This window comes from Lutra lutra, chromosome 7 (assembly GCF_902655055.1).
Source record: "Lutra lutra chromosome 7, mLutLut1.2, whole genome shotgun sequence".
Lineage (NCBI taxonomy): Eukaryota > Metazoa > Chordata > Mammalia > Carnivora > Mustelidae > Lutra > Lutra lutra.
Window position 1 is genome coordinate 63,669,401 of NC_062284.1, and position 22,536 is coordinate 63,691,936.

General features: G+C 37.6%; 1 protein-coding gene and 1 pseudogene across 3 annotated transcripts in view; both read left to right on the plus strand.

Moving 5' to 3' along the window:
• GOLM2 (golgi membrane protein 2) overlaps window positions 1–22,536 on the plus strand; it is a 112,406-nt gene that overhangs the window by 81,103 nt on the left and 8,767 nt on the right. Inside the window, exons 9-10 of one of the 3 annotated variants that reach the window (XM_047735758.1) lie at window positions 21,430–21,597; window positions 21,969–22,101. The exons of 1 other annotated variant lie outside the window; for it this stretch is intronic. In XM_047735758.1, the coding sequence (XP_047591714.1) occupies window positions 21,430–21,597; window positions 21,969–22,003 (203 nt within the window). In that variant the 3' untranslated portion in view covers window positions 22,004–22,101. Of the gene's footprint in view, window positions 1–21,429; window positions 21,598–21,968; window positions 22,102–22,536 lie in introns of those variants that run through there. One more of the 3 variants, XM_047735757.1, reaches the window with a different exon arrangement.
• On the plus strand, window positions 10,894–12,612 carry LOC125103841 (elongation factor 1-alpha 1-like; annotated as a pseudogene).

Consider the following 22,536-nt stretch of genomic DNA (forward strand, 5'->3'; position numbering starts at 1 on the left):
AAGCAGGGAGAGTGGGAGAGGGAGAAGCAGGTTTTCCACTGAGCAGGGAGCCCGATGTGGTCCTCGATCCCAGGCCCCTGGGACCATGTCCTGAGCCAAAAGCAGATGCTTAATGACTGAGCCACCCGCCTCCCTGTAGTTACTCTTTTTTAAATTGTAGTTTATCAGCTGTTTAAATTCTTCTATTTTTCAAAAACCTGACTACTAATTTTGCCACTGTGTAATTTTTTTAAAGATTTATTTATTTATTTTAGAAAGAGCACGTAAGAGCATGGGTTTTGGGGCAGAGGAAGAGGGAGAGAGAGAACCTCAAGCAGACTCCCAACTTAGTGCAGAGCTCAGGCTCCATAGCAGGGCTTAATCCCATGACCCTGATATCATGGACTGAGCCAAAATCAAGAGTTGAATGCTTAATTGACTGAGACACCCAGGTGCTCCTACCACTGTTTAATTTCTAATCTATCTTATACTTATTTTATTCTTTGCTATTTGTGACTTGTCACTTTATTATTTTTAAGTTTTTAGGTTTTAAACTTTAATTTTTAGTTTTAGATACTTAAATCTTCATATTTCTTTTTCTTACTAATACATTTAAACTAACTTTTCTTGAATGTCTGTTAGGCAGTACCTTATGCATTTATAGCTATAATTTTTCCTGACTAGATATGGGAGGAATTTTATTGAATATATTTTATTCAATAATCACCACAAAGTTTTTGGCACTTTAAAACTTAGTATTTTTTTGTTTTTTAGGTTAGCATATCATATTTTTATTGATATATTTTTATAAATTTAATTTTGTATTGCCACATCATTTGAAAATGGCTATGTTGGCATGTTCCATTAAATTTGGAAAATCTCTTTGGGTTGGTTTAATTTAAAATGTAGAATGTAAAAAAAAGAAATGTAGAATGTAGGCTATATTGTGACACAAAATATAGTCTAGGGGATATTTCAAAGTATCCTGGAGGCATACTCCAAGGAGGGAGTCAGATATTTTCCAAGGTAGTTAAAACTGAAAATTTGTGTAAGGCCTACCTGTTTGCCAAGTAGGAAGGACATATCCTGTATATTTAGATGTCTTGAATAGAAAAAACTGTTCTTTTTAAATGTCAGCTTTATCCTGAAAGTCAGAAAGACAGTTACTCAAAACAGTAGGCAATGATCACGCTGCCTTTCATATGGTTTTTTTCTGTATAGCATGTGTCAGGTAAGTAGCAGCAGGAGTTCGTTTATTTAACCAAGGTTAATGATTCTCCTGAACAACACTGGAGAGACAAGCTAGAGTATCAGAGAGTATATGATTTTTCTATATATATATATTTATGGATTTTTTTTAAAAGATTTTATTTATTTGACAGAGATCACAAGTAGGCAGAGAGGCAGGCAGAGAGAGAGCAGGAAGCAGGCTCCCCGCTGAGCAGAGAGCCTGATGCGGGGCTCGATCCCAGAACCCTGAGACCATGACCTGAGCCAAAGGCAGAGGCTTAACCCACTGAGCCACCCAGGAGCCCCTATATATATATGAATTTTTAGAAGTACTTTTCAACCTCTGATCCTCATGGTTTAGTGAGTTCACCTTTGATATATCCACTCTGCTCACACACGATAAACAAAAATATAAAAAAGAGGACTAAAAAGTTACAGATAATCTCAAAACAATGCTAACATTTCTGTGGTCAAGAAACAAAAATCCTAGATAATGAAAAGAACTGAATTATTGCACCTATGATGCTCAGGTCTGGAAATGTAGGTTTCTAGGAATTCAGCTTTTAAAAGCAACTAGAGGGGCGCCTGGGTGGCTCAGTGGGTTAAAGCCTCTGCCTTCGGCTCAGGTCATGGTCCCGGGGTCCTGGGATCGAGCCCCGCATCGGGCTCTCTGCTCGGCGGGGAGCCTGCTTCCTCCTCTCTCTCTCTCTCTCTCTGCTTGCCTCTCTGCCTACTTGTGATCTCTGTCTGTCAAATAAATAAATAAAATCTTTAAAAAATAATAATAAAAATAATAAAAGCAACCAGAATGATACAGGAGCCTCACTTGTTGCTTAAAGCCAAGACGGTTATTGCTCTGTTTTACTTGGTAAAGGAAACAGAAAATAACACTATTGCTGGCTGTTATCAACAGTATCTGGTATCTGAAAGTATCACTGCTATCAGTATTTAGCAACCTGAAGGCTTACGGAGACAGGAATTTGGGGATGTAGCCTTGTAACCATGCCACATGGTCCTACCACACCATCATTGGTTATATACTGAATTTGTGCTATCCCCAGTAGCATCATGCAATAGAAACTCTGAAATGTCATTATAAATCTCATTCTAGACTGGGGAACTGGGTAAAAATATCTTTAACCTTACCAGATAATATGAGTTGACATAGAGAAGGAAAAAGAGAGAAAACGTGAACAAATACCCCACCTACATGGAAAATCAGTCAGCAAACCAAAACTCTAAAATGTATGAAAATATTAATGCTAAGGGACATAGCCACCATATCAACGATTGAAATGTGAAAACAATTTTATCTAATAGCCTGCTAAAAACAAAATATGTTTAAGGATGCTCGAAGAGGTAAATAAAGAGATAATTTACTAAAAAAAAAGAAGAGGGGTGTCTGGGTGGCTCAATGGGTTAAGGCCTCTGCCTTCGGCTTGGGTCATGATCCCAGCATCCTGGGATCGAGCCCTACATAGGGCTCTCTGCTCAGCGGGGAGCCTGCTTCCTCCTCTTTCTCTGCCTACTTGGGAACTCTGTCTGTCAAATAAGTAAATAAAATCTAAAAAAAAAAAGAGAGAGAAGAGATTAAGAAAGAGGCAGAGGTAAAGCAAAAACAGATAAATATAAAAGCCAGTTTTACGTTTTAGAAAGTCAAAATATAATCACTGCAATAAAAATCAGTCTATGAGATGCTAGACCATGAAAATAATTGACTGAAATAAGTGATTTGGAAACTTGTACTGAGATTTTTTTTTTAAGGATTTTATATTTGACAGAAGAAACACAAGCAGGGGGAGTGGGAGAGGGAGAAGCAGGCTTCCCACTGTGCAGGGACCCTGATGCAGGGCTCAATCCAGGACCCTGGGATCATGACCTGAGCCAAAGGCAGACACTTAACCGACTAAGCCACATAGGCATCCGTGTATTGAGATATTTATCAGGAATACAGCACAGAATGGCAAAGAGGTGGATATAGAGACAAATATATGTCATATGTATATATGACAGATGTTAAGACAGAAGATATATGTATATCTAATAAGAGTTTCAGGTAGAGAATGGAGGAAATGGTAGGTAATCAATACTTGAAAATAATTTTTTTTTTAAAGATTTTATTTATTTATTTGACAGAGAGATCACAAGCAGGCAGTGAGGCAGGCAGAGAGAGAGGAGGAAGCAGGCTCCCCGCTGAGCAGAGAGCCCGATGCGGGGCTCGATCCCAGGACTCTGAGATCATGACCTGAGCCGAAGGCAGCGGCTCAACCCACTGAGCCACCCAGGCGCCCCAATACTTGAAAATAATTTTGAAGAATTTGAAGAGCTCAGAATTTCTGCAGTTGAATAAGGACATGCATGTGTTCTCAGAACAAATGTGCCTACTGAGTGTCAAGTAGGATAATGAAGAAAATCTTTGCTTTTAGGCATTGTAGGGAAACTTCAGAGTATCCAAAAATAAAGGGAAAAAGTCTTAAATGATACCAGAAGATATAGATTATATCCAAGGAATAACAGTCATATTGACAGTAGACTTTTCATAAGCAACTCAAATGACAAAAGATAATGGAATAATATCTTCAGTGTGATGAGTGGGAAATAACTACCAATGTAGAATGTACCAGCTAATGAGGACAAAGAGGATAAAATGAGGACATATTCAGTTGCACAAGACTGAGTTTACATCTCATTAACACACTCAATGAAGGATAAAACTTAAATTCTTTAGTAAAAAGAAAATTGAAGAGTGCTAGTAATAGCTACAAAAAAATGGGATCTCAAATTGATCAAATTGGTAAATTTATTGACTTAAAATTATTTTTGTGTTAAGACAGCACAAACAGCAAATAAGGGGCACCTGGGTGGCTCAGTGGGTTAAGCCTCTGCCTTCGGCTCAGGTCATGATCTCAGGGTCCTGGGATCAAGCCCTGCATCAGACTCTCTGCTCAGTGGGGAGCCTGCTCACCCACTCACCCTCCCCCCTGCCTCCCTCTGTGCCTGCTTGTGACATCTCTCTCTGTCAAATAAATAAATAAAATCTTAAAAAAAAAAAAATTTAAAGAAGAAAATCTTAACAGTAAAATCAAAGAAATAAGGTCAAGTATTACAAAAACTATGATAAACAGGTTAAATTTATCAAAAGAGATCATTAAAGGATACAAAGGCAGAATCTAGCTATAAAAGGTTTACAACTAAATCTTAAATACACACAGAAAATATGAAGAACTATGAAAGCTATTTCTCACTTCTTGAATATGTGTGTACAAATCTCTGCTCAAGTTCCTTGTTTTCTGTTCTTGGGAACTTGAGCAAATATTTGTACACACGTATTCATAGCAGCATAATTCACAGTAGCCAAAAGGTAAAGCAGCCCAAGTGATCATTGCTGAATGAATGGATAAACAAAATGTGGTTTATAGGTACAAAGGAATACTACTCAGCCAAAGAAAAGAAGGAAATTCTGACACATGCTACAACATGGATGAACCTTGAAGACATTATGCTGGGTGAAATAAGCCAGTTACGAAAGGACATATACTGTTATTCTACTTATTTGAGGTGCCTAGAGTAGTCAAATATACAGAAACAGAAAGAGTAGTAGTTGCCAAGCCCTGGGTCGGGGAGAGGATATTATTGTTTAATGAACATGGAGTTTTCAGTTGGGAAAGATGAGAAAAGATCTGGACATGGATGGTAGTGGTGGTTGCACAGCAGTGTTAATGTATTTAATGCCATTGAACTGTACACTTAAAAATGGTTAAGATGGTAAGTTTTATGTAATGTGGGGCGCCTGGGTGGCTCAGTGGGTTAAAGCCTCTGCCTTCAGCTCAGGTCATGATCCCAGGGTCCTGGGATTGAGCCCCACATCGGGCTTTCTGCTCGGCAGGGAGCCTGCTTCCTCCTCTCTCTCTGCCTGCCTCTCTGCCTACTTGTGATCTCTGTCTGTCAAATAAATAAATAAAATCTTAAAAAAAAAAAAGTTTTATGTAATGTATGTCTTACCATAATTTCAATAAAGATACTCCTTAGTGAAAACTAAAGAAAGTTGATGTAAAGTATTAAACAAATGGTGGTGGGTATTATGGAGGGCATGTATTTTATGGAGCACTGGTGTGGTGCATAAACAATGAATTTTGGAACAAAGATACCACTTTAAAAAAAGAAAAAGAAAAGTATTAACAAATGACAAAGTAGATTTTTTTTTTTTAAGATTTTTTATTTATTTATTTGACAGAGAGAAATCACAAGTAAGCAGAGAGGCAGGCAGAGAGAGAGGAGGAAGCAGGCTCCCTGCTGAGCAGAAAGCCCGATGTGGGGCTCGATCCCAGGACCCTGAGATCATGACCTGAGCCGAAGGCAGCGGCTTAACCCACTGAGCCACCCAGGCGCCCCGACAAAGTAGATTTTAAGGAAGAAAGAAAAAGGTTATTCCATAATAAGAGGAACAACTATAAAGATTTATTTATTTATTTTGAGAGAGAGAGGAAGAGCACAAGCAGTGGGAAAGGGGGTAAAGGGAGAGGGCGAAGCATACTCCTCTCTGAGCAGGGAGTGTGACTTAGGGCTCAATCCTAGGACCCTGGGATCATGACCTAAGCCAAAGGCAGACACTTAACCAACTGAGCCACCCAGGTGCCCCTGCTTTATTTTATTTTATTTTTAAAGATTTTATTTATTTATTTGATAGACAGAAATCACAAGTAGTCAGAGAGGTAGGCAGAGAGGAAGGAGGAAACAGGCTCTCCACTGAGCAGAGAGCCCCATGTGGGGCTCGATCCCCGGACCCTGCAATCATGACCTGAGCCGAAGGCAGAGGCTTTAACCCACTGAGCCACCCAGGCACCCCTAGGTGCCCCTATTTTTAAAAAGATTTTATTTATTTATTTATTTATTTATTTATTTTAAGTTTTTTTTTGTTTTTGTTTTTGTTTTTTGTCTGAGAGAGAGGGAGAGAGAGCGAGCACAGGCGGACAGAATGGCAGGCAGAGGCAGAGGGAGAAGCAGGCTCCCCGCCAAGCAAGGAGCCCGATGTGGGACTCGATCCCAGGACGCCGGGATCATGACCTGAGCCGAAGGCAGCTGCTCAACCAACTGAGCCACCCAGGCGTCCCTAGATTTTATTTATTTATTTTAAAGAGAGTGGGATGGGGGAGTGAAGCAGTGGGAGAGGAACAAGCAGGCTCCCCACTGAGTGCAGATTCCCTTGGGGTTTGATTTCAAGACCCCAAGATCATTATCTGAATGGAAACCAAGAGTCAGAGGCCTAACCTACTGAGCCACCCAAGTGCCCCAGATCCCTACATTTAGTAGAGAGACTTTTTAAAGTATACATGGAATAATTACAGAAATTGGCTAGATCCTAGGTCACAGAGAGTCTTGATAAATTTTAGAAATTTATATCATGAATAGTATCTTAAAACCCCTATATTATAAACTTAAAAGTATCAGTCAAGAACTTTTTTTTGAGGGGGTGAATAATCAGCACTTTAAAAATTGAACAATAACATAGTACCACACATATCAAAATGTGAGAAATACATACAATAAATTTATGGCCTTGAAAGCAGTAAGAAAAAAAGCCCTAAAAATTAAATAAGTTGAGGGGCACCTGGGTGGCTCACTTGGTTAAGCCTGCAACTCTTGGTTTCTGCTTAGGTCATGATCTCTCAATTGTGGGATCGAGGCCCAAATCAGGCTCTGAACTCAGTGCAGTCTGCTTCAGATTCTCTCTCCCTCTCCCTCGCTTTCTCTCTCTTTCTGTCTCAAACAAATAAATAAAATCTTTAAAAAAAATAAAATGAGTCAAATTCAAAATAGTAATAATAGTAGTAGAGGTTGAAGTAGTTATCCTGTTACTACTACTGATGATGATGATACTAATATAATAGCTAACATTTGAGTGGTTAGTATGTGCCAGTTTTTGTTCTAAAGGTATTTGTATGTATAAACGCATAACAAATCAGTGTGTAGATTTTATTCCCGTTTTATAGACTGGAAGCAGACACAAAGAAGTTTCATAGTACTTTTAAGATTGCTTAGCTAGGGGTACATGGGTAGCTCAGTCAGCTAAGCATCTCCCTTTGGCTCAGGTCATGGTCCCAGGTCCTGGGATCAAGCTGCACGTCGGGGGCTCTCTACTCAGCAGTAACCTGCTTGTCCCTCTCCCTGCTGCTCCCCCTGCTTGTATTCTCTCTGTCAAAGAAATAAGTAAAATCTCAAAAAAAAAAAAAAATTACTTAGCTAGTAAATAGCTGAATCAGGATTAGACCAACCTTTAACATCAAAGACAAATCTGACCTCACAGAAAGGAGAAAAAGAATAGCAGCAGAAATGGAAAGAATGTAGAAGAGAGGGAAAAAAATAGTAATAGCCATCATAAGTGAAGTGGAAAATAAAGAATAACTGGGAGCAAAAATAAAAACAAACTAGATAAACCTCTAGTAATACTAAAAAAAATAGAAAAGATAAAAATCAGTAATATTCAAAAAAACAGAGATTAGGGACACTGGCTGGCTAGGTCAGAGGAGTGTGAGACTTGATCTCAGAGTCATGAGTTCAAGCCCCATGTTGGATGTAGAAATTACTTAAAATCTTAAAAAAAAACAGAGGGTATATTTCAGATCTTTAAATCACAAGAAATTTTTATCTAAAACTTGATAATAAATTTGAAAACTTAGATCAAATGGGTAATATTCTGGAAAATTAATTACCAAAATTGGCTCAAGACCATTTGAAAACCTGAATAAATTAATGACCATTAAGTAAATTGAATAATCAAATCTCATCACACCCCAAAAGAGACTAGTATAACTAATAAGAGAGTTTAGCTAGATAACTAAATTCAGGATCACTATATGAAATCAATAATGACATCAATAAAACTAAAAGTTGGTTCGTTGAAAAGACTAGTAAAAATAAGACCTCTAACACAGATCAAGACAGAAAGAGATGGCACAAATTATTATCAGGAATGAAAAAGAGCATCCATATCAGCCCTACGAATAATATTAGAGGCTATTTAGTGAGGTATTATTATGAATTACTACCAAAACATTGGAAAATGTAGAAGTGGATACTATTCTACAAAACACCTTTATATAAAACTGACAGAAGAAGATATGGAAAATATGAATAGTTCCGTGTTTATTTAAGATATCGAATCTGGGACGCCTGGGTGGGTCATTTGGGGCTCAGAGCATGATCTTGGGGTCATGAGATACACCTAGGGCTCCACGCTCTGCTGCACTGCGCTCTGCGCTCAGTGGGAATCTGCTTGTCCTCCCTCTTCTGCCCCTCTCGCCATTCTTGCACACTCATGCTCTCTAAATAAGTAAATAAAATCTTAAAAACAAAATAGATATTGAATCTGGAGACACATGGCTCTCTCAGTTGGTGGAGCATGTGACTCTTGATCCTGGGGTTATGGGTTTGAGCCCCAAGTTGGGTGTAGAGATTACTTAAAAATAAAATCTTTTTAAAAAGATTTTATTTATTTGAGAGCGTGAGCAAGAGAGAAAAGGAGCAGGGGAAGGGAGAGGGAGAAGGAGACTCCCCACTGAGCAGAGAGCCCAGCGTCGGGGTTGATCCTGGAACTCTAGGATCATGACCTGAGCTGCAGGCAGATGCTTCACCCAATAAGCCACCCGGGTGCCCTTAAAAGTAAAATCTTTAAAAAGAATAGATCCTTAATCTGTAATTTAAAACCTTCCCTTAATGAAATTTTCATGCCCAAATGGTTTCATGGTTGAATTCTTCCAAACACTTAAAGGAAGAACTAAAACCAATCTATCATGAACTTTTTCAGAGAATTGAAAATGAGGTGGCACTTCTCGACTCATTTTATGAAGCCAGCGTAAGTTGGATGGCAGAACTAAGTATTTTATGAAAAAGGAAAATTACAGGACAATTCCTGCCAACATAGTACATCTAAAAATACTGAATAAAATATTAGCATATCAGATCCAGAGATAGATAAAAATATATACATGATGACCATGTTGTGTTTATTCTCAAAATGCAAGATTATTTAATATTTGAGAAGCAGTCTATGTAATTCACCATATTAACAAAATATATGAGACAGGTCGAGTAGGTGCATCTCAATACGTGCAAAGAAAGCATTTGAAGAAATTCAACATATATTCATGATAAACAACAAACTCTAAGCAAACTAGGACGAGACAGTAATTTATTTAATCTGATGAAGACTATCTACAAAAATCCTATAACATCAGTTAATGGTGAACTATCAAAAATTTTCCTTTTGAAATCATGAACACCAACATAACCTCTATCATCACCTATTTTCAGCTTTTCACTGTAGGTCCTAGTAAATGATATAAAAAGAGAAAAAAAATAAACAGTATAGAGATTTAAAAGGAAGAAATAAAACTGGTAAATTGATATTTGCAGGTATAATTTTATATGTGGAAAACAAAACAATCTACAAACTATTAAAGTAAATAAGTATTAAATAAGCATTTAGCACAGTTATTAGAAAACTAATATAAAAAATTGTGTATGTCAGCAAAAAAGTGAAATTTTTAAAAGAAAAAAAATTTTTTTTAGATTTTTTTAAAAAAATTATTTATTTGGACGCCTGGGTGGCTCAGTGGGTTAAAGCCTCTGCCTTCAGCTCAGGTCATGATCTCAGGGTCCTGGGATTGAGTCCCGCATCAGGCTCTCTGCTCAGCAGGGAGACTGCTTCCCTCTCTCTCTGCCTGCCTCTCTGCCTATTTGTGATCTCTCTCTCTCTGTCAAATAAATAAATAAAATATTTTCTAAAAATTTTAAAAAATTATTTATTTGACAGAGAGAGACACAGCAAGAGAGGGAACACAAGCAGGGGAAGTGGGAGAGGGAGAAGCAGCCTTCCCACCAAGCGGGGAGCCTGATGTGGAGCTTGATCTCAGGACCCTGGGATCATGACCTGAGCCAAAGACAGACACTCAATGACTGAGCCACCCAGGCTCCCCAACAGAAACTATTTTTTTAAAAGATTTTTATTTTAAGAAATCTCTACACACAACCAGCAGCCCAAACTCACAACTCTGAGATCAAGAGTTGCATGCTCCACTGACTGAGCCAGCCAGACGCCCCAAAAAACTATTTTTAATAGCACAATACATCAGATTCTTGAAAAAAACCTAACAAAATATTCACAAGAACTTCTGTAAACTACAAAACATTATTGACAGATATTAGATGATATACAAGTAAATTCATGTTGATAGATTGGAAGGCTCAGCGTTTTGAAGATGTCAGTTCTTCTCTGATTGATCTAGAATTCCAGTTCTAACCCATTCATTATCCATATTTTTTTTTTTCTTTTTGGTGGAAATTGGATGGAATTTGGTGGGAATCAAGTGATTCTGAAATATGTATGGTAATGCAAAAGACTTAAGAATAGCCAGGATAATCTATAAGAAGAATGAAACTTAGTGACTTCTACTATCAGACATCAGGATTATTATAAAACTATTATTGAGGGGCGCGGTGGCTCAGTGGGTTGAGCCGCTGCCTTCAGCTAGGGTCAGGATCTCGGAGTCCTGGGATCGAGCCCCGCATTGGTCTCTCTGCTCAGCGGGGAGCCTGCTTCCTCCTCTCTCTCTGCCTGCCTCTCTGCCTGCTTGTGATCTCTCTGTCAAATAAATAAATAAAATCTTTAAAAAAAAACTATTATTGATGAGGTAATTAAGACAATATGGTATTGGCACAAGAACAGACAGGTGGACCAGTGGAACAGATTGAAGAATGAAGAAATTAACCACACATATATAGTCACTTGATTTATGACAAAGTTGATAATATAATGCAATGGGTGAAAGGATAGTCTTTTTAATAACTAGTACTGGGTCATTTCGATAGCCAAATGGGAAAATATTACCCTTGGCTCTCCTACCTCCACAATATGCAAAATTAAAATCAAGATAGATGGCAGAGCTTTTTCACAACAGGTATTCTGCCAGAAAACAGGTGTTGTGAATACCACTGCTAAACCTAAACCAAAATAGGAAAGGAAAAGACTCACATCAACATCATTGTCATTGGGCACGTTGATTCAGGCAAGTCTACCACTACTGGTCATCTGATCTACAAATGTGGGATCGACAAAAGAACTATCAAAAAATTTGAGAAGGAGGCTGATGAGATGGGAAAGCGCTCCTTCAAGTATGCCTGGGTCTTTGGTTAACCGAGAGCTGAACATGAATGTGGTTATCACAACTGGTATCTCCCTGCGGAAATTCGAGACCAGCAAGAATTTTGTGACCATCATTGAAGCCCCAGGACACAGAGACTTTATCAAAAACATGATTATGGGCACATCTGAGGCTGACTGCTGTCCTGATTGTTGTCGCTGTGTTGGTAAATTTGAAGCAGGTTTCTCTAAGAATGGGCAGACCTGTGAGTGTGCCCTTCTGAGTTACACACTGGGTGTACAACCACTAATTGTTGGTGTTAACAAAATGGATTCCACTGAGCCACCCTATAGCCAGAAGAGATAAGAGGAAATCGTTAAGGAAGTCAGCACCTACATTAAGAAAATTGGCTACAACCCCGACACAGTGGCATTTGTGCCAGTTTCTGGTTGGAATGGCGACAACATGCTGGAGCCAAGTGCTAACATGACTTGGTTCAAGGGATGTAAAGTCACCCATAAAGATGGGAATGCCAGTGGAACCACACTGCTTGAAGCTCTGGATTTCATTCTGCTTCACCTCGTCTAACTGACAAGCCCTTGTGTCTACCTCTCCAGGATGTCTACAAAATTGGTGGTATTGGTTCTCTCCCTGTCGGCTGAGTGAATACTGGTGTTCTTAAATCTGGCATGGTGGTCACCTTTGCTCCAGACATTGTTACAACTGAAGTAAAGTCTGTTGAAATGCACTATGAAGCTTTGAGTGAGGCTCTTCCTGGGGACAGTGTGGGCTTCAAGGTCAAGAACATATCTGTCAAAGATGTCGCATTGTGGCTGGAGACAGCAAAAATGATCCACCAGTGGAAGCAGCTGGTTTCACAGCTCAGGTAATTATCCTGAACCATTCAGGCCAAATTAGTGCTGGATATGCACCTGTGCCGGATTGTCACATAGCTCATATTGCTTGCAAGTTTGCTAAGTGGAAGGAGAAGATAGATCATCCTTCTGGAAAAAAGCTGAAGATAGTCCCAAGTTCTTGAAGTCTGGTGATGCTGCCATTGTTGATATGGTTCCTGGCAAGCCTATGTGTGTTGAGAGCTTCTCTGACTATCTTCCTCTGGGCCCTTTTGCTGTTCATGACATGGGACAGTTGGTTGCCGTGGGTGTCATCAAGGTAGTGGACAAGAAGGCAGCTGGAATTGGCAAGGTCACCAAGTCTGCCTAGGAAGCTCAGAAGGCTAAATGAATATTATCCCCAATACCTGCTACCCAATTCTTTTTTTTTTTTAAAGATTTTATTTATTTATTTGACAGAGATCACAAGTAGGCCAAGAGGCAGGCAGAGAGAGAGAGAGGAGGAAGCAGGCTCCCCGACAAGCAGAGAACCCGATGCGGGGCTCGATCCCAGGATACTGGGATCATGACCTGAGCCGAAGGCAGAGGCTTCAACCCACTGAGCCACCCAGGCGCCCCCCTGCTACCCAATTCTTATCAGTGGTGGAAGAATGGTCTGAGATCTGTTTGTGTCATTGGCCATTTAAGTTTAATAGTAAAAGACTGGTTATTGATAACTGCATTATAAGACCTTCAGAAGGAAAGGAGAACGTTTTGTGGACCACGTTTTGGGTGTGTGTGTGTGTGTATGTGTGTGTGTGTGTATGGCAGTTTTAAGTTGTATGTTTTATTTTATTCTATTTTATTTAAAATATTTTATTTAGTATTAGAGAGAGAATGAAAGAGAGCACAAGATGGGGGAGGGTCAGAGGGAGAAGCAGACTCCCCACGGAGCAGGGAGCCTGATGCAGGACTCAATCCTGGGACTCCAGGATTATGAACTGAGCTGAAGGCAGTCGCCCAACCAACTGAGTCACCCAGGCACCCAAGTTATATGTTTTTAGAATCAGTTCTTTTTAGTGGAAACAACTTGATCAAAAATCTATCACCCATTTTGAGACCCATTAAGACAAAAGTTTAATGAGAAAAAAAGATTGCAGATTTAAAATTAAAACTAAGAAAACCTCTAGAAGAAAACAAAATGGTATCTTCATAACATGGGATAGGGAAAGATTTCTTAATCTCCCCTCCCCTAAAAAAGCTAACCATGAATTTTAAAAATGATAAATTGGGGGCACCTGGGTGGCTCAGTGGGTTAAGCCTCTGCCTTCAGCTCAGGTCATGATCTTAGGGTCCTGGGATTGAGCCCCGCATCGGGCTCTCTGCTTAGCGGGGAGCCTGCTTCCTCCTCTCTCCCTCTGCCTGCCTCTCTGCCTACTTGTGATCTCTGTCAAATAAATAAATAAAATTTAAAATAAATAATAAAAATGATAAATTGGAGTTGATTAAAATTAAGAACTTTTGTTAATCAGAACATCAATCATAAGAGTGAGAAGATGCACATACCCTACAACTTAGTACCTAATATATACTTAAAAACACTGCACAAAAATATTCATTGTTTATTACATCAAAATTGGAAATGAATATTCATCAGTATGAGAATGGATAAATCATTGTGTATACAATGGAATTATACATATGATGGAATTATATATAGGAATTCATATGAATGAACAAAACCACATTTATCAACATGGATAAATGTAAAACAGATACATTATACCATGTTGGAAGTTCTAAGATCACCCTCAGGTTTGATGATTCACTAGAGGGGCTCATAGGACACAGAAGAATTATACTCACAGTTATGGCTTAGTACAGTGAAAGGACAGAGACTGGAACCAGCAAATGGAAAAGGCTCATGGGGCAAGATTCAGAAGAAAGCTGATGTAAGCTACCCGGTGTCTCCTCCCAGTGGAGTTGCATGGAGATTTGTTTAATCTTTTGAGTGAACATGTGTGACAAAACGTGTGAAGTGTTGCCAGCTCAGGAAACTCACTTGATCCTTGGGGTCTAGAGTGTTTATTGGGGGTCAGTCATGTAGTGCCCACATGTCATGTGATGCCCTTGTGACTGAGCTCATACTCTAGCCCTTATATCCTCCACCTAGCAAGAATAAATATACACCATAAGTTGCTTTGTTGGGATAAACTTATCTAATCATACTGGTATAGCATGGCCCAAGGCCTCAGCCATACAAAAATGCTTATCAGGCAGAACATTCCATAGGCTCAGAAGTTATCTTCCAGCTTCCAGCCAACCACCAGTCCCAAAGACAAACCTTTCTTTGGAATGTACCAGGTTTGAACAAACCTGGCATGCCAAGTTAACTCTTTCCTGCCCAGATGCCATGTAGTTAAGGTTTAGAGACTGGTGAATCAATACTACTTATTAATGAATACATAAACTTTCATAAGGATGTTTAACACCCAGTTTAAGATAGAGGTTATCTTTGGGATAGGAGGAGAATACTAGGGAGAGGTCCCGGGGAACTTCATGTATCTGTAATGTTTCCTTTATTAAAAGTTCTAAAATATGTCTAAATTAGACAAAATTCTGCATGATGGAAACATGGATATTATATTCTCCACACTTCTGTGTATATCTAAAAATATTTAATAATAAAAAATAGAAAAATCTGGGACACCTGGGTGGCTCAGTTGGTTGGACGACTGCCTTCGGCTCAGGTCATGATCCCGGAGTCCCAGGATCGAGTCCCGCATCGGGCTCCCAGCTCCATGGGGAGTCTGCTTCTCCCTCTGACCTTCTCCTCGCTCATGCTCTCTCTCACTGCCTCTCTCTCAAATAAATAAATAAAATCTTTAAAAAAAAAAAAGAAAAATCTGTCAAACCTTTGTAAAGTATGGAACATAGTGCTACATTATAAAGAAAAATTCAAAACAAAACAAAAAAAAAGAAGAAAAAATTTGTAATGGCGCCTTGCTGGATTAGTGGGTAGAACATGGGACTCTTGATCTCTGAGTTGTGAGTTTAAGCCCCATGTTGAGTAGAGAGCTTACTTTAATTTAAAAAAAGAAAGAAAGAAAGAAAAATTTTTCAGGGTACCTGGGTGGCTCAGTAAGTTAAGCATCTGCCTTTGGCTCAGGTCATGATCCCAGGGTCCTGGGATTGAGTCCCACATCTGGCTCCCTGCTGAACTCCCTGCTTTTCCCTCTCCTTCTGCAGCTCTCCCCATGTATGTGTTTTCTCTCTCTCTCTCAAGTAAATTAATAAAATCCTTAAAAAAAAACTATTAAGAGGGGCACCTGGGTGGCTCAGTGGGTTAAGCCTCTGCCTTTGGCTCAGGTCATGATCTTAGGGTCCTGGGATCGAGCCCCGCATTGGGCTGTCTGCTCAGCGGGGAGCCTGCTTCCCCCTCTCTCTCTGCCTGCCTCTCTGCCTACTTGTGATCTCTCTCTCTGTCAAATAAATAAATAAAATCTTTAAAAAAAAGTTTTTTCAAAGAATATTTGAATACCAAAGCTGAAATGAAGTGTCCAACTATTTAATGTATGTAAGATTAATGTACTTGTCATAAATATGTTACCATGTGCCTGGTAAAAAAATTAGCAAATTTTTTACTTACTAAAAGTAATTACTTCTAATTACTTACTAAAAAATTAGCAAATTACTTCCTGCCTCTGGCTCCTTTATTTTAGGCTGGTTCTGAGACTAGTCCAGTGGGTTTGGTGGAGGATAAAAGCAAAAGGTAAAGGAAAAGAGCATTTGACCTTGATGCAAATCAAATTGTTCTCTTCTTCTCCTTCCCCTTCATTGAATTAGTCTTAAAAAAACAACAAAAGCATAGCCTATGGGTAATGTAAAGAAGGGGAAAGAGCAGTTGAACCTCTTTCCATTGGGAATGGGACTGAGGGAGGGATGAAGGTCAGGTTATTCATATGCTGTTAGACATAATTTCCAGCTACCATGCTTCTTTCATTTTCCTGGTTTCTCTTTACCTTCCATAAGTCCACAGTCAATTAACAGATTCTTTCCTGTGCCTACTACATGCAGGTCCTATACTTTGAGATGTAAAATAAGTATGGTCTTTTTGCCCCATAGTGTGCCTCGTAATGAAGTCAAAGTAAGCTGTTCAAAAGCCATTTGGTAGTTTTCCCTATGTATTGCTTGGTGGGGAAAGCCTACAGTAACATTTTTATCCAGTTTGCACACCTCACTCTTCCAGCATTCAAACTCTAACTAATGACTATAAATTATCACATGCCAGGGACCCTCAAGGGTACTTGAAGTAGTCAAAACTTGTAGGTGTCATTTGAATGCATTGATTTCCAAATGAATGGTACAAAGTGGGTACCAGGAGTAGATAAAGGCTAGAAAAAGAGGTTGCCTTCCTTAGAGTAAAATTTCCTTTACTTTCTCTCTCGAGTTACTATGACCAACTCAGATTGATTCATTTTCTTTATAATAGTGATAACATATTAAAAGAAGGACTAGAAAAACATAAAACCTGTTTTTCATACAATATTTCATACAATATTGTTTTTCAAACAATACCTGTTTTCTCAACAATAGTTGAGAAATTGAAACCTATAAGCAATCCTTGAGCTAATGAAGCAAAAAAGTGACTTATCTTAGTTTGATTTCCAGTATGGGATTAAAACTTACATTCTCTTGGTTGAAATGCCTTGTTGTGATTGAGAAATGTTACTGTTATTTGTTGTCAACCTTTCGTTTTCTACTGGTATTGCAAGTTTGCAGTCTGATGTTTAAGGAGTTTTACAGAATACTTGTCATTCTGTATGAAGTTCTGTTGTATTGTTTAAAGTGAACTGAAGGGGCGCCTGGGTGGCTCAGTGGGTTAAGCCGCTGCCTTCGGCTCAGGTCATGATCTCAGGGTCCTGGGATCGAGTCCCGCATCGGGCTCTCTGCTCAGCAGGTAGCCTGCTTCCCTCTCTCTCTCTGCCTGCCTCTCTGTCTACTTGTGATCTCTCTCTGTCAAATAAATAAATAAAATCTTTAAAAAAAAAATAAAGTGAACTGAAAAGTGTGTCAACAATCTCTTAGGGTTTTTTTTTTTACAACTTGATACCACCCAAAGACTTTTCAGTAGCTAGAGTGTATGTTGCTTCTTTCTTCATGTGCTCGTGTTTAAACTGTTGAGGTGGAACTAGTATCTTGTTACTGATAGGCTGTAAGTTAATCATTTTCAAGCAGCCACCAGGATGAAAACAATATTCAAGTACACAATTGAATTTTGCAAAAATATTAGGAGATTTGGGGATCCAAACTAAATATAATTACTGTATTACTCACCTACCTGGGCACAGTTTTAGCATTATGGCTACTAAGAAATAGGACAGAATTAAAAATCTTTAAATGGGTAAAATGCTTCAGAGATAAAATACAATATTTAATTCTTGTTGAACATATCACAGCTTTACACCATCATGTGATAACTTCACCCTCATTACTTCCTTTTCCCCTTCTTAAATTCAGTCATTACTTAAGATCACTCCTTCAATTTATAGCTGTTGTCTGTGAATATTCATTTCCTAATAGAAATTATCTTGCCATAATTTAACCTGTCATCTTTATATTTATGAATCTTAATTCTATACAACTAGCCCTCACTTTGTGCCCACAGTCTAGTTCTGTATTTCCAGGCATCTATAAAATACTTTCATTTGGACATCTTACTGTAACCCTAAGTTCAGTATACCAAAAGCATTTGCTTTCCCATACATTCTCAGTTGTTCCATTTGGGTGCAAATATCTTTATTTTTAGTTTCCAGGCTAGGATTATAAACTCATTCTTTGAGTCTTCCTATTCCATTGTGTCATGTATTCAGTTTGTCATTTTTAAATCTATTTGATTCATTCATTCCTAACTAATTTCTGTTATATCTTCCTAGTCTAAGTCCTCATAGCTGCTTACCTGAATAGATAGTGGAGTTGCTATGGTACATAAGCCAGATTAGATTCCTGTTCTCAGAGAGCTTAAAAGAAATCATGACAACTGCCTATTGACTCCTGCATAAAGTCCAGACTTCCTTTATCCGGTAGTAGTGATAGTCTCCATGTTCAGATGTCACTTTCTAGGTCATTGGGTATAGCACACACAACATTGCTTTCTAAATATTTGTTTACATGTTTGTCTCCCTTACTACAATAGATATAGAGATGGTAAGTTTATTTTTGCATCACAGTGCCCAGTGCAATACCTTTCACATACATTAGTGGGTCTTTGTTGGATGAAAAAGCATTGTAGATAATTTCATGTACTTTGTCATTCATTCTAACATGGACCTTGTGAAGTGGGTATAGGAGGCGCTTTAAAGTCTCTAACTGTAAAGGTTTTCCATAATTATTCCTAATTTTCTTGTTTAAACTTCCTCTTTCTACAGTCTAATATAAATCCAGTCAAATTAATCTCTCTACTGTCTCCTGAATACTTCATCTACCTTCTTAACTTATCCATTGAATATTTCTTTCCTTCACTCTGTCATGGTCCAATATAGTTGCCTCTTCTTTGAAACCTTCCCTTCTAGCTCCAACCATACAGATTTCTCCCTTATATAACTCTTTCTGCAAATATGTTGCCTGACAATCATACAATTTAGCAGCCTGTTATATTTATTATTGTTAGGCATTTTAATTTTATTTATTTATTTATTTATTTTTATTTATACTTCATATCTATTCACTGTTTAATGTGAAGTTTGATGTCCCGACTTGACTGGCAACTGGTTCTTTTTCACTCTATTGTTTTGGCTATCATAGTGTTAGAAACCCTATATGAAGGGTTAGCTCTTTCTCCAAAAATGAAAATTCTGTATGTATGATAGCACAGATTACTTATTCAGCAAAGGACAGTGGTGTGGTAATCCGTTCTTTTTTTTTTTTTTTTTTTTTTAAGTAATCTCTATGCCCAAACTTAAAACCTTGAGATCAAGAGTCTCACACTCCATTGACTGAGCCAGCCAGGTGCCCCTGTGGTTGATTTTTTAACCATTCTTGTTATTGATTTTCTGGTTGTCTCTGTCTAGCGTCTCATGTCACTAATTGTAGTATTATAATTTTAGGAGTGAATTCACTTTAGTCAGATCACCAAACACCTATAAAGGAAAGAAACTGTAAATTGTTCTGTTGGAATATTATAATAGGTATAGGAGGACGATTTTTTTGGTTAGTGTACCATGTCTGATAATATTAACTATATTTCACAGTAACTTTAGATTAATTTTTTAGCCTTCTATATTTTATGACTTATAAAACATCTTAGAGGAAATGGTTTACCTTGAGAAATTTACTGGTAACTACCATATTAAAATGTTTATATATAAAACAGCAGTTTCTTTTTGCATAAGGATGATTTAACTACTCCAGGTACTTAGATCATAATAAATATTACATTTAAAAAAAAGGAAAATATAGGGCACCTGGGTGGCTCAGTCATTAAGCGTCTGCCTTCAGCTCAGGTCATGGTCCCAGAGTCCTGGGATCGAGCCCCACATCGGGCTCCCTGCTCTGGTGAGCCTGGTGAGCCTGCTTCTCCCTCTGCCTGTTCCCCCTGCTGTGCGCTCATGCGCGTGCTCTCTCTCTCTCTCTCTCGCTGTCCAATAAATAAAACAAAATCTTTAAAAAAAAAAAAAAGTAAATGCAGATCTCTATAAATCTCCCTTTTTCCTGCTTACGTTGCTGTCATCTCTTTTATTGTTAGTGAAAGAAATAATAACAAAAGCCATCAAGATGTTTTGTATTACTATCCTTAGGAGACAAGATGTCTTTCTCACAAATTAGCTTACATATTCTTCTTGTTTCTGGGTTTTTTTTTTTTTCCTTTTTAACTCTTTTATATCCATTTCTTTAACTCTATTTTATCAACTTTTCCTTTTTTTTTTTTTTTTTTTTTTTGGTTAAGTGTACATATCCAACCTTATTCTGGAATAGATGTAAGATGACTTTGTGCTCTTTTTACTGGCCTCAATTACTTAAGTCTCCTGTTGTAAACATGCCCCATCCTTGAAAGCCTATGTAAGAATGACTTTTTCCTTAACTATTTTCCTGATTAACTCTTTACCCAGCAAATAGAAATATATTGGCCTAATGATGTGGTGAGCTATTTGTAGACTTGGCCAATACCTCCATAATTCTTTCCATTTGTACTTAAACTTTCTTTCCAAGCAAAGAAGTCATTAATTTTTTTCCTGAATGTCTCATTGCAATGTAATTCTTAAAAATATAATTCAAAAAATTTTAGACTTATCATAGAAAGTTTTTACAATTTTTTAAAGTCTTAAATTCTTTCATTATCAGTAAGATGCTGTTATTTCCATTTTAGGGATTGAAATAAAATTTACTTTTATGCTACCTAAATTTAATGTCAAATTAGAGATTAACTTGTGTTTGTGAGTCAGATCTTAAGGTGCCTAACATTTTTATTTTCATTATTTAGTTATTGAATAGTTTACTACAGTAGGTGCTATTTCTATTGCTCTTTTTTATTTATTTTTCTGAATGTGTGCAATGTAACAGTCTCACATAGGTCAACTTAAGCTTCCTTAAGCTTAACAGGACTTAAAAGTCTTGTTTAGGATATGGGAAATAATAAATCAGAATTAAATGGGGTGTTTTTTCAAAACACATACCACTAGGAATTCTGATGGTTTATTCTTTCTGCCATCTCTCCTTGGAAATCCAAGACTATAGTGAGTCATTGTCACTGAAGAAACCTGAGATAGCCCTCAGTTGTGTTAGTCTTAGCATCCAAAAAGAAACTAATCTGCATAGTACTTGTTTGTTTTTACAAAAAAAGTTATCAAAATTATTTATAGAAAGTGGTATTTTATAAGCAATAAATGACTAGAGATTCCAAATATGTATTGTATCTAGTAATAAAATTATTATTCTTCTCAAGAAGAATTAGACAAATACTTACATTGGAGAAGTTGTCGGTTATTAGGAAAACAGTCCTGAAAATATTCAAACCTTAAGTAGCAAGTACTAAAATTAACACGAAAGAGAAATTATTTTTTAAAAAAGTTTTCAATCTTCATTCTTATTTCTTTTTTGTCTTGGATAACCTTCACAAAATGTATCTTTTTTATAACCCGTACCCTCAAAGTTGCCAGGTTTCACTTGTCTACTTTCTGGTCTGCCTCCAGTGTAGGTCCCTTCTTTTCTTCTCTCTTTACTCTGGAATTAATCCTCTACCTACTTCACAGGCCGATTCTTTGATGAGAATGAATCCCCTGTTGATCCGCAGCATGGCTCTAAACTGGCGGATTATAATGGGGATGATGGTAACGTAGGTGAGTACGAGGCAGACAAGCAGGCTGAGCTGGCTTACAATGAGGAAGAAGATGGTGATGGTGGAGAGGAAGACGTCCAAGGTGAGCGTGGGCCTGGCCTCCATGCTGTGACCGTGAAAACCACCTCTAAATTTTTTGGTTGAATTTGTGTAGAATTTTTACAACTTACTAGTGGCATTACAATCCTAATACAAAGAGATCCTCTGTGGTTTTTCAGTTTTATTTTGAAAACAATTTTATGATAGTCATATTTATAAATATATTAATTATTTTATTTAAGTATTTTCATTTTAGTTATCTTGCATATATTATTGATATAATTTGAAACTCAAGAGTATTCAGAAATTTTAGATTTAAATTGCTTGAAATAGCTCTAGAGTTAATCTGAGGCAAATACTCCCAGTAAATAATTCTTTTCCAACTTCTCATCTGAAAACATTTCATTATTCCAGGTACAAATATTGACCAGACAACCTTTTTGTTATAAGGGAAGCCCCAAAAGTAATGGTCTCCTCCACAATGAAGATGATTTCACTACTGATTCAGTATAGGAAGGCTGTTTCTGAAATTTTTTCTGAGCAGCTGAAAATTTATATTTAATGGTTTGTAAAGATTTGTCTGTTTTATGTTTAATACACAGATTCAACGTATTTTCCTTAACTGTGTAACTTCTGAGCTTTTAAGTTATTAAAAGTTCAGAATTTACCTGTGTGCATGCAGCCCTACCCATGCATGCGTATCAGAGTATGTTGTATTATTCCAAGTTTTTAGGCTTGTTTTTGACTGCTAATATCATTTAGTAGTATTTGTGGAACTTTTTCTCTTTTCTGTAAAAGTTGATCATGAACATAATGTCTGACATATTTGATTTTATGATGTGATGCATGAAATATTTTCCAATGTAAACTGTTTTGATTTCTTCCTTAACTCTTTTTTTTCTTCCTTTACTCTTTTTAAAGTAATCAGATGTTATTTAGGTTCATGACAAGGGTTGTTTTTATAAAAACTCAAAATATTAGT